This window comes from Molothrus aeneus, chromosome 3 (assembly GCF_037042795.1).
Source record: "Molothrus aeneus isolate 106 chromosome 3, BPBGC_Maene_1.0, whole genome shotgun sequence".
In the NCBI taxonomy this organism is placed as follows: domain Eukaryota; kingdom Metazoa; phylum Chordata; class Aves; order Passeriformes; family Icteridae; genus Molothrus; species Molothrus aeneus.
In genome coordinates, this window is record NC_089648.1 from 74,341,697 (window position 1) to 74,354,903 (window position 13,207).

Genomic DNA, 13,207 nt, shown 5'->3' on the forward strand with positions numbered 1-13,207 from the left:
TATAAACATCATCATCCTTCTTCTCTTGCTCATCTAATATTTGATAAAGAAATCCCTACCATACAAAATTATTGTAGGAGTGTCAGATGGCAAGTTTATTGCATTTCTGCATTTGCTTTGTGTCTCGGTCCCTCTGCGAGCCTCTCAGGAGCCCTTGGCCAGTCCCAAGTCGGCAGACACCGGGGGGCAGCCCCGACACAGCGGGGAGACACTCTCTGTGCCCCAAGGGTACTGAGGGCACCTGGGCTGGCAGGGAGACACTCTCTGTGCCCCGAGGGTGCTGAGGGCACCCGGGCTGACAGCAGGGAGACACTCTCTGTGCCCCGAGGGTGCTGAGGGCACCTGGGCTGGCAGGGAGACACTCTCTGTGTGTGCCCTGAGGGTGCTGAGGGCACCTGGGCTGGCAGGGAGACACTCTCTGTGCCCCGAGGGTGCTGAGGGCACCTGGGCTGACAGCAGGGAGACACTCTCTGTGCCCCGAGGGTGCTGAGGGCACCTGGGCTGACAGCAGGGAGTCACTCTCTGTGCCCCGAGGGTGCTGAGGGTACCTGGGCTGGCAGGGAGACACTCTCTGTGCCCTGAGGGTGCTGAGGGCACCTGGGCTGGGCGCCTTTGCAGCACAAGAGACACCAGAGACATCGGTAGAAGATAAAGGGCCGACTCTGAGCAGGGGTTAATCCAAGGTTTTATTAGGAGTCCCAAAGGAGCTCCTGCACCTCAGGGGGCCTCCTGCCGAGAACCCCGGGAGATGGGCCAAGGTCACATTTAAAGGGAGGTGGAAACCAAAAGTAGATAACATTTTACCAACCAATGAGTGACCCTAAGGGATGGATGCTGGGGGATAGACATATAGTGACCCTAAGGGATGTATGCTGGAGGATAGACATATAGGACAGCGTAAGGGGCAAGGCTTGGGGGGCTGACTCCCGGCCTCTGGCTAATCACTCGACGACCTGGACTGAAGCTTCTGGATGGAGGGGATGGGATGCTGAATGATTGACAGAGAGCCAGGGTGGGGGTTTGGGGATGATCTCATCCCGGGAGAGGGATAACACAGGTAAAGGGAGGCGGGTACAGTTTGGTATAAACCGTTTGGGAAAAATATGGGGATACAAAACAAAACTACTTCAAAGTATTACAAAGTATAAAAACGCACTACAACATCTCCCTCTTTTTATTTAAATAAAAAAGGGGGAGGCACCTAAACATTAAAATTCAGCTTGGATTGATCTCAAGCATCAGCAAACCAAGGCTGTTTTGTGGACTCTGCAGAGGTTTCTGTCTCCTCCTCAGAAGAGATGGGAACAGTCACCTGATTGATCTCTAAAGGGGAAGTAGCTTTTGATATTAATTTGGTCACAATGCTCTTGATGATCCCAAAGCTGATCAAAATAACAAAAAAACCCAAGCAAAACTAAAAATACAGACTTCAGTATGGATCTGACCCAGCCCGAGAGTCCCCATCCTTGGAAAAGTCCGTCCATCCAGTCTGCTGTTCCCTGCTTGATGTCCTGGACCATTTGTTGCATCTTTCTGATGATTTTGTGGACATCCTCAGCCTTGGATGACAGATTCAGGCAACAGAGACCTTCAAACTCTTCACACTGATGATTATGTTGTAGGAGAAGAAAATCAATTGCAGCACGATTTTGTAGGGTGGCTTGCCTTGTTGTTTCATTGTCTGCCAGGAGGTCCGAAAGTGCAGCTGATGTAATATTGGCCTGTTTAGCAACCCAACACTCTAGCTGTGATAATTCACCTAGAGCTTTGGCTGCAGACACCCATGGCAAAAACACAGTGATTGCAGCCCCTTGTGGTTTGGACCAATGTACAATTTCAGAATCGCAATTTGGGTCTAAATTCCTTAAATCTCTCTTTTTGTAGGCCAAATTGCGGGCGCTGGTTTTGGTTCACCAATCCATGGTTTGGGTCTTGTTGGGTGTAAACAGGCTCAGCTTTCCAATGGTTCATGGACCTCTGATTAGACGAGAGGGGATGCCTGCCCATGCCCTGTCACCACAAATGAGGAAAAACCCTTTAGGGAGGGCATGGGGCTTATTATTGGGGGTAGATGACATTTCTACATGGGAAATTTTCTTACCCCAAATTTTTGCTGTGTAGTTTACCTTAAACTACAAAACTAAAACTAAAAACAAATTTACTTGATCTTTCGGTGTAAACATAAACTGAACACAATAAAATGCTTTTGCAGAACCAAGGAGTTCGAATTCTTGGGGTTCCTTTTCTGTTATTGCTTGTCTATCAATTAATTTTGCCCAAGGGGATAACAGATTATATATTGGAAAAAAGGGGTAGCTAATGTTGGCGGAAATTCATCATATTTAGATGGGATCCCCACAAGGCAAGTGGACATCGTGTCAGACACAGAAGAGGCAGACAGGCAAATGTGATCTTGGTTGAGGACTCTGGCAAGGGTGGTCCACACATTTGCCTGAGGCTGAGAAACAATCCACATCTGACTTGGATGGACGGCTGTCAACAGGAGCAGCAGAAGGATGGGGCTCATTCTGATGGTACCGGGACTGAGTTCAGATCAAGGGGAAACACTGAAAAAACTGAAGATAAAAAATGTTAAGAATAAGGTTCAGGTAATAGCAACTTAACTCAAGAGTCTGACGACGCTTCCTCCTCCAGCAGACATCGGCTACCTGTGCTGTAGCTTTGTCTTTTGACACCTTTGGAATATATGGTCTCACCCACTTGGAGGGGATCCATCTCAAGCCTGAGGGAGTGGATACGCATGCATATCCCCTACCCCAGGCCACGAGCTCATGGGGCCCTTCTATTTTCCAAGTTTCAGGGTCTTTTATGAGGACTGGTGGCCTGACTTTTAATTTATGCTGACTGTTCTCATTAAAGTGTCTTATGATAGGTGGGTTAAGGTTTTCATAGGTACAGTTTAATAAATTCAGTGTGAACAGCGCTTTGGACAGCCGGATTTGAGGGGTCTCCGTCTTCATAACCTCATGTTGGTGAAGGACCTTTTTTAGACTCTGATGGGCCCTCTCCACTACTGCTTGGCCTGTCGGGGAATAGTTTTGTGTTCTATTCCCCATTGCTGCAGGAAGCTCTGAAGGTCTTTGAACTTGTACGCTGGGCCATTGTCTGTTTTGATGACCTTAGGGATTCCTAATGTGGAGAAGGCTTGCATGAGATGTTTTTTTACTTCACCGACCTTCTCCCTTGTGTGGGCAGAAGCATAGATGGCACCAGAAAAGGTATCCACGGAGACGTGGACATATTTAAATTTGCCAAATGATGAGATGTGGGTTACATCTGTCTGCCACACCTCACAGCTCTGCAGACCCCTAGAGTTTGCTCCTGTACTTAGGGAAGGTAGTGACTGATTTTGACAAGAAGGGCACTTGGCTGTGATGGCTTGGGCTTGTTTGTGCCTCAGGCAGAATTGCCGAACCAAGGCAGGTGCATTCTGATGGAAAAATTGATGACTGATCTTTGCTTGTTGGAATACATCTGGGAGCGGGGCCATTTTGGCTGATGCCGCAAGGGCATCAGCCCTACGGTTACCTTCTGCAATGAACCCTGGCAGGTCTGTGTGTGACCTGACATGCATCACATAAAAGGGTTGTTCTCGGTGGGAGATAATTCTTACTAATTTTGAAAGTAATTCATATAAAGGAATGTTGGAAACTTCTTGCAACACAGCATTCTCTGCCCTAGACACTACACCTGCAATGTAAGCTGAATCAGTAACTAAATTTAAAGGCTCGGAGAACCTCTCAAAGGCTCTGACAACAGCAGCCAACTCAGCAATTTGGGGTGATCCCTCCACCTTGGCAATAGCTGCCTCCCACTGTTGAGTTTGAGGATCTTTCCAAGTCACCACTGACTTGTGAGATGCACCAGACGCATCAGTGAAAACTGTCAGTGCCTTTAGAGGCGTCTTGCTCTGAATACTTGTCAATGATAAAGAAAACTGAACATCCAAATTAAAAATTTTGTGGGCTGGTCGGTGAATTGAAATTTGGCCTGTGTAGCTGTCTAGCGCAAATTGCAGGGCTTCATTCTCTTGATAGAATTGTTCTAGCATTGCTTGAGACAGATGGCCTGATTTCAGGTTTAAGGAGATGTAAATGCAGTCAAAGTCACACCCTGCCAGTTCTCTGATCCGAATCCTTGCTTTCCGTATCAGTTCTGCCATAAGCTTCTGTGGCATTGTCATCCTTTTGGACCTGTTGTGACTGAGGAAGACCCATTCTATGATTAAGAGTGGATTTTTCTCGGCCTGGTCACCTTTCCTTGCCTGGGCAGTTTCCCACTGAAAGATCATCCCATGGAGGTGTGGCAACTTGCCTAAGATGATAAAATTGAAGGGGATGCCCTGCTGACACCTGTGGGCCTGCCTGGTAGACATTATTTTCTGAACTTTCTCCAGTGCAGTTCTCGCCTCCTGGGTGAGGGTCCTAGAAGAACTAAGGTCATCTCCCCCTTTTAACAAATTGAAAAGGGGGGCTAGGTCCTCGGTGGAAATGCCTAGCCAAGGTCTCACCTAGTTTAAAGACCCATAGAGTTGATGGAGATCCGCAAAGGTTTTGATGTCGTGTTTGATAGTTAATTTTTGCGGCACAATGGTCCGCTTTCCAATTTCGAGACCCAGGTACCTCCAAGGTGGCATCTTTTGAATCTTTTCTTCCTGGAGCTTGAACCCTGCAGCAACCAAATCTAATGCATTGATTGTCAGGTCAAGTGTGTGAGTAAGCACGTCATCGGTTGGGGCACACACCAGGATGTCATCCATGTAGTGCAGGATGATGGAATCTCCTGCAGCTTCACAGACTGGGAACAGCAAGGAAGAGATGTACCACTGGCAAATCACAGGACTCACTTTGAGACCTTGTTGGAGAACTTTCCAGTGGTATCTCTTCATTGGGGCTTCTAGGTTAATGGTGGGAACTGAGAAGGCAAAACTCAGGGCATCGTCAGGATGCACAGGAATTTGAAAAAAACAGTCTTTGATGTCAATTACAGCTAAAGACCAATTCTGTGGAAGCATGCTTGGTGAGGGCATCCCTGGTTGTAGAGAGCCCATGTCCTCAATAATATTGTTGATTGGACGGAGATCGTGGAGAAGCCGCCACTTGTCTTTGTTGGGTTTTTTAATGACAAAGACAGGGGAATTCCACGGTGACATGGTCTCCACAATGTGACCTTTTCTTAGCTGCTCTTCTACGAGCTCTTCAAGCGCCTTTAATCTGGTTTTGTTGAGCGGCCACTCAACTACCCGTATTGGAGTATCAGTTTTCCAAATCAATTTTTGGGTGTGGCGCACTTCAGCGACCACTCCCCGAAAAACCTGCGGGGTTTCTGGGATGTAAATTGTGGTTCCCCACTGAACCATTAAATCTCTGCCTCAGAAGGGCTCTGTGTAGTCTAAAGCAAATGGGCGAAAGGAAGCCACTTTGTCATTCGGTCCTTCAATTTGGACAACGTTTTTTGATTGTCTTGCCAATTGAATGCCCCCTACACTTTGCACGTGTCCTACCACGTTCTGCAATTCCCAGTGTGACGGCCACTCCTTGGACGGAATGATCGTAACATCTGCTCCAGTATCTAGAAGTCCTTGTATAGATTTGTACTCACCACCTCGGTGCAACCCACATGATAACTTGGGTTTTTCTCTTCCGAATACCTGAGTCCAGCAGACATTGGATGGAGTTTATCTTTGAGGGTGTCTGCCTGCTCCTGGTCCCATGGAGGCTCAGGCACTGGGATGGCTTGGACTATTATTTGGCCCTTGGGCAAGAACACAGGTGGGTGAGTACAGTGGAGCCAAATGACAAACTGTTCGGGTCTGATGCTATGAGACCCGGAAGAATGTTAATTTCCTGGGGTGTGTGTTTTGTGTCCCCAAGGACGACATACTTACTGTGACGTTTCTGGCAAAGCTGTGTCCAGGTACCTGGCTATTCAGGGTTAACAGTTATGAAATGCCAGTTAGTGTCCTTGAGATGGAGAAGCTCTGTCAGTGCCAATCTGTAAGGGTTATGGGGAGAATTGGTAGTTAGAATTGGTCTGGGATTGTCACAATTAAATGAATGTTCTGTTTTGTTCATTGCCAGTACCTGACTTGGCACAGGTACATCTCCTAACTAGATATTTTGTCCCCCCCCGTGCTGGAATTGAACCCACCCTATTTTTGTCATAGTGCTGGGAAAAAGAGCGCTCTTTATTCAGTTTTTTGAAAGGTTGTCTTTTGGGGAATTCTGATCTTTAAGCTTATTGTATTTAAAATCTAAAAACCCCTTTTTCAGAGGGCAGTCAGGCATCCAATGCCCTAACTTCCCACAGAGATAGCAAGGTCGATTAGAGTTGGAGATTCTCTCTTGTGGCATCGTGACGCGCTGAAGCTGGCTGGTGGATGGTGGATCAGGGGCATCCACAGCTGCAATCTTTCTCTGTGGTTTTGGTCTCTCGTCCTGGTCAGCAAGGGTGATGGTAACTTTCCTCTCACACACTTCTAACATTGCTTGTAGTGTTGGTGTTGGCTCAAGAGGCAGGCTCAGGATGGCAGCTTTACACTTCTCATTGGCATTTTCTTTAGCAATCTCGGTGAGTATTTCCATCCTGGCTCCTTCGTTCTGAACTTGCAATTTGACAGCTTTTCTCAACCTTTCCACAAAACTCAAAAAGGACTCAGATGAAGATTATGTTATTTTCAAATAATTTTCAAGCGGAACACCAGGACAGAGCCCAAAGAAAGCTTTCTCATCTGCTCTAGCACATTCTTTGAAAACCTTTCTGGGAATGCCCTCTGCCTGATTTGCTCCTTCCTCCCACTCCCCTTGTCCACAGAGATGGTCGAGAGATATCAATTTACCATAAACATCATGGGCAGTAGCTTCATCAGCCCACAAGGCTGGTAAAATTTCTCTCAGTCCTTTTTTCCATGCTGCATCCCACAAGAGATATTCAGATGGGGATAACAGGCAGGAAAAAAGGTGTTTGATATCAGCGGGGGTTAAGGTATTAACAGAAAGTGTAGCTTTAAGAAGTCCCCTAAAATATTCACTTGATCTATCAAAATCTTTTTGGGCTTTGGCAAATTCTTTGACAGAATCAACGGAAAGGGGGGTATAATGTGGCTGAATCCCCCCATTTAAATCTGAAATATATGACACAGGGGCTGCAGAAAGAACCAGTGATGTTTCTGGCTTCTGGCTGCTGAACTTGGCATCTTTGTTTTCTCTGACCTGGGAGCTGGAGGGCGGGCTGCGCAAGGGGCTGCGGGAGGCCGCGGCTGGCGGGCAAAGCCCTGAGGGGGTGGAGGGGGGCTGGGGAAGGGTGCTGGGAGGGAGGGTTTCAGGGGCGCGGTTTTCCGACCAGAATGAGTTGTTGGGAAAGCGAAAGGGATTGTGGAAAGAAGAAGGAGCAGGCATGGCCATGTGGTATCTACCATCGTGGTCTGGGGAAGTCACCTGAAGCGGATCAGGGGTACAAAAGTGGGCACAAGAATTCCAGGACAGGGTATCACAGCTTGGGGAAGTAGGGGGAAGGGTAAGATCCCGGAAAGTTTGCCCAGAGCTTTCCGGCGTGGAGACAGGGAGTGTCTGAGGGAAGCTAGGGAGTGTAGCTTTCTTCAGAATGTCCTGTGTCAGGGCTGAGGGTGAGGAAGGAGGGCTAGGAGAGGGAAAACATAACTTGGAGGGGGGTAAATCGGGTTTCTGGGAAACAGAGGTGTTGAAACTGTTCCCGGATGGCTGTTCTTGCATTTTTAATTTGGATTTTACAACATTTCTTATCTGCATAGCTAGAAAAGCAAACTTTGACAAAGATTTGTCACCTGACTTCCCTGCTCTCAATAAATCATTGCCAATTTTGTCCCAGAAAGCCAAATAATGAATATTTTCAGTTAATACATCGGGGAAATGAAGGAACGACCATCTAACAAATTGTTTAACATCTGTTTTTGAAAATCGGATTTCTTCCCTCATAAGAAAATTCAAAAGATGGTAATAGACACCTTTGTGAGAGCTGTGATTTAAAGTGTTGTATCTCAAATTTCACCAACCCAGGTGGGGCAGGGGAAAGAAAGAAAAGCCTGCAGCTGGCAGCCTGCCAAAAATAGAGAAAAAAAACTTTGGTGCTCCACAGTGAGCCTGAAAACAAAGGCAGGGAAATACCCTCCCCTCCCGAAGAGGGGAGAAACGGGAAAAAGGGAAAACTTACCAATCCAGCTGTAGGACAGGAAAACGGGAGGTCCTGGCATGGTGACTTCCACCTGAAACTGAGTCTGGAGGGCGCTTCAAAAGCTACCAGTTTTGTCCACAGAAGAGCAACTCATTAAAACTGAGTGTGTTCTTCTGAGGTAGGTTGCCGGTCAAAGGCTTTGCGAAAGGTCTAAAAGAATATCCGAGCCCTGTCCGTGAGGTCCGGGGATGGTCTCAGAGCCCCACGTTGGGCGCCAAGCTGTCTCGGTCCCTCTGGGAGCCTCTCAGGAGCCCTAGGCCAGTCCCGAGTCGGCAGAAACCGGGGGCAGCCCCGACACAGCCGACAGCAGGGAGACACTCTCTGTGCCCCGAGGGTGCTGAGGGCACCTGGGCTGACAGCAGGGAGACACTCTCTGTGTGTGCCCCGAGGGTGCTGAGGGCACCTGGGCTGGGGGGAGACACTCTCTGTGCCCCGAGGGTGCTGAGGGCACCTGGGCTGGCAGGGAGACACTCTCTGTGTGTGCCCCGAGGGTGCTGAGGGCACCTGGGCTGGCAGGGAGACACTCTCTGTGCCTCGAGGGTGCTGAGGGCACCTGGGCTGGCAGGGAGACACTCTCTGTGCCCTGAGGGTGCTGAGGGCACCTGGGCTGGGCGCCTTTGCAGCACAAGAGACACCAGAGACAGCGGTAGAAGAGAAAGGGCCGACTCTGAGCAGGGGTTAATCCAAGGTTTTATTAGGAGTCCCAAAGGAGCTCCTGCACCTCAGGGCCCTCCTGCCCAGAGCCCCAGGATATGTGCCAAGGTCACATTTAAAGGGAGGTGGAAACCAAAAGTAGATAACATTTTACCAACCAATGAGTGACCCTAAGGGATGGATGCTTGGGGATAGACATTTAGGACAGCGTATGGGGCAAGGCTTGGGGGCTGACTCCCGGCCTCTGGCTAATCACTCGATGACCTGGACCAAAACTTCTGGATGGAGGGGATGGGATGCTGAGTGATTGACAGAGAGCCAGGGTGGGGGTTTGGGGATGATCTCATCCTGGGAGAGGGATAACACAGGTAAAGAGAGGGGAGTACAGTCTGGGATAAACCATTTGGGAAAAATATGGGGATACAAAACAAAACTACTTCAAAGTATTACAAAGTATAAAAACGCACTACAACAGCTTTGAATTTTGTTCATTCCACATAATGGAAAGGGATTGATACTGTTTTTTCTTTATCTTTTAGATGCTGTGTCATAGAAAATTAATGAGAGGATCATAAGACACTGTATTTTACAAAGCAGCCAACAAATATGTAGACTAGAAATTAAAAAGTCTTTGTAATGATGTAGAAAATTTTGATGTCTTGTGTGTCTCTTACAATAAATGCTGTTCTCTGTGGTACATGGTAGTATAAGCTGTCTGACCTCTCATCAGTTGAATTCAGGCAATAGTTTGACCAGAACATGAGGCTGACACAAGGAAACTGCTCAGAGAAGCCTCTTGTTCTCCACAGTGACCCACCCATACAGAGCTGCATGCTGAGGTGGTTAGGAGCTCACCTAACTAATTTTAAAAGAAAGAAGTTCTTTCCTGCGTTACTTTTTGGTAGAATCAAAGACTTGAGGTGATTTATTATTTTGTTGTGCAAAGAGCTGCTTGCGCTCAGAGGCATGAGACAGAATGAGAAGAGGGAAGAAAAATTGCTCCCCTCCATTGTAATACAAGTTCTTGTGACTAAAGTTGTACTTCAGCAGTCTTTATTTAATTCAATTCTTTGTAGATTCTCCAAGTAACTAATCTTAAAACAGAGAGAATGTGGAGCAAGACTGCTGAGAAGCTCTGGGAGAGCTTTGACAAGAGGGCCCCTGGGGATCCTGAGACTGTGCACTGCACAGCTGGACCTGCTGTGCTGACCCACCCAGCTTTCTCACAGAATGTGCCACCTCCCTCAGGAGGTCATGGTAGGGACTGTTAGGCTGACCTCTATGACTTCTCTTCCGGATTATCCCATCTGTCCTGAGGGACAAGGAGTGCTTGCTTGTTGTCATCACCTGTATTCATGACGAGAAGTCTTCTGGCCTCCAAGTCCCCAGTGTGTTACCAACTTTAGGCATGCTAGGTCTCTAATGCTGGTCATTCTTTCCTGCACCAAAAAATAATATTTTTATTAATTTATTTTTATAAATAAGCAGCCTATTCTTAGGCCATGTGTCATTCAGTGATCTTTCTATAGGAGTGAATGTTAAGTACATTTATTGCCTCAGAATTTTCCTTGAACTGGTGCTGTGCATTAAAGTTGGTTGTCGTCTTTCTACAGGGGAGCTCTAGATGAAATTCCAGCAAACAAAACTGAGTAGGAGAACATAATCCATTTCAGAAAAGTTTTGATGTCAGAAAACTGTGCAGCTGATATTAGTTTTAGCCTGTTTTAGGTACTTAGCATAGCTGACTTAACTGCTGACAAATAAAAAGATTGTGTATTGCATTTGTGCAAATAGCACCTTGCTTCTTCTTAGGGCAGGTATGTCAACTTCTGTATTTTGTGTAGGTCTTTGAGTCTGTAGGTATGAAGAATGTAATATGTACTTTTGAGGGAATAAAAACAATGCCATAAGCGTATGATTACAGAAAATCTGAGATTTTTGTATGTTTTAGTAAAGCTTGTTACTTTTGCAAGATTTGTTGCAGACCAGTCCTATTAGTGCTGGAAGTCTGTGCATTATTTATTGATTTGTAGAGCAAATTTATACATGTGTCCTCTTTATAGAGAGAATAGTTATCCTTTATTAGGAGCATTTTGTTTACTGTGATCATGTTATACTACCTTGTAGTGTAAGAAACAGCTCAGGAACAGTGCTATGAATCTAAATTTCCCTTTATTCTACTTTTATGTGTTCTGCATATTAATTTTCTTGGCTTTTGTTAGCTGACTTCAATCAAACCTGTATTGATGGTGCTGATTATACTATGTTAGTTACGTACTTTTTACCACTATTCTTTGTGGCAGTGTGTTTTTTGATTGTAATGCATTTCTAGCAGTCAGTTTTATAATCTTTCCTACTTCGTACTGTTACAGCATATTTTATTACTGATGGATTGTTCCTGTCCCCCCCGTGTTGTTGGTTTTGCCTTAGCTGTCCATCTCCCCAAAGATCTGTTCCCTGTTCCTCGTCCTATTGAACGTCAATCCCTCCCCAAGCCTGCTTCTTTCTCTAGAAACTTCTGTATCAATTTTGTATCATTCGAAACCCCATTGGTTTGTTTAAATTATTCTCCTCCCCTGCAGTCCCCTATTGGTTTAAACATTGTATTCCCCACCTTGTGTTCCTCCCCCAGTTTTTCCCAATTGGTCAAAGATTGTATCCTCCCCTGGGACCTCCTACCCCTTATAAGTTGCTGTATGGGGGTGAGTTTGTGTTTCTGTCCCTGAACCTCTAGGAGTAAAGTTCTTTGGAAACCATACAGAAGACCTCTCCCTGATCCTTGTCCAAGGAAAACAGAATCAAGGTTGATTTTATTTATTCAGCTTGATTAGAATAATGAAGCTGTGTTTCTTTTGTTTTGATGCAAATCCTTCATAGCAAGCATTGCCTTAAATTACTGAGGTTTCAGTTCTGGGAAAGTATTTGTTGTAGTGTTTGCTGTGATTTTAATATTTGTTTTACCGAAGTAAATAATTTGGTATTTCTGCGCTATCACCTGTGGGTATGTTGTCAACTAGAAAACTGAAACCTATAATATTTCATTACTTTCATTTTTCAGTACTCATGGGTAAGAGAAAGGAAGAAAGTGTTCTAACTCCTGGGTCCCAGAAAAGGCAGAGAAAAGAACACACAGATGAACCTAGTGATGAGTCTGATGAAGAAGAAACTTTAGAGTTCTCAGCTAGTAGTGGTCCCTCTTCACAGTCGGTAAGTATAAAAAGTCATAGAGAAAACGATATAAGAAAAGTTCTGTGCCTGTTGAAATAAATGTCTTGGATGTAGGCATCAGTAGAACAAAGATAAAAGAAACTAAGGATACTGTCTGTGGTGAGGACTTCTGCATGAGGTTGTTCTTACCTTATTTCTTTTGGGTCATATAGTTATAATAGTCAATCATAACAATATTTGGATTTAATAAAAGAATGCTACTGCAGTTGTAAAGTAAATGAAGGAAATGGATTTGGATAGAACTATGGAATGTTTCATTTATAGTAGTAGTAAAGGCAGAAAAAATATTTGGAAAACTATTTACTAAAAGAAGTGCCGAATATTTGTTTGTTTTGCATTGCTGACACTTTCAGATATCTGAAAAAGATCTAGTGTTTGAAATGCAAATTTTGATTGAAAAGAAACTCGAGAACGAGAATATTATTATTTTCTGCTTTTCTTTTAGTAGTTGAATTTTAATTTGATAGAAGACTTAAAACAAATTGTTTTTGAGATTGCAAATACTGTCCTGTGTATTTAGATTGGACATTAGGAAACATTTCTTTACCAGTGGTAAGACACTGGACCAGGCTTCTCTGGGAGGGTTGAACCTGTCTGGGTGCCAGGTGTGCACCAAAACCACTCTTTCACTGCCCTCCTTTCCTGGATAGGGGAGAGAAAATAAAACAAAATACTTGTGGTTGAGATAAGGGCAGGGAGATATCACTCCCCAGTGACTGTCATGGGCAAAACAGCCTCAGCCTGGGGAGATTACCTGAATTTATTTACAATCTAATCAGTATTTGAGAGATAATGAGAAATGAACTGAAATCTTAAAACACCTTCCCTCCTTGGCTCCTCTTCATTCCCAATTTTCTTCTTCCGCCAGCCCAACAGCACAGGCAATTGGGGGGGCTTTGGTCAGTTCATTACATGTTGTCTCTGCTACTCAGTCCTCTTCAGAGGGAGGACTCACACTCATTCTCCAGTCTGGATCTCTTCCACAGGATGCAGTCCCTCAGGAACAGCCTGCTCCACTCTGGGTCTCCCATGGGCTCACAAATCCTACCAGCAAACCTCCTCCAGTATAGACTTCCCATAGAGTCACAGCCTCCTT

At 45.6% G+C, this 13,207-nt stretch overlaps 1 protein-coding gene across 1 annotated transcript in view; it reads left to right on the forward strand.

The window, feature by feature from the left end:
- The window catches only part of SMC6 (structural maintenance of chromosomes 6), a 47,273-nt gene that overhangs the window by 3,350 nt on the left and 30,716 nt on the right, over nucleotides 1-13,207 (forward strand). Inside the window, exon 2 of the mRNA XM_066547179.1 lies at nucleotides 11,942-12,090. Coding sequence (XP_066403276.1) covers nucleotides 11,947-12,090 — 144 coding nt within the window. The 5' untranslated portion in view covers nucleotides 11,942-11,946. The remainder of the gene's footprint in view (nucleotides 1-11,941; nucleotides 12,091-13,207) is intronic.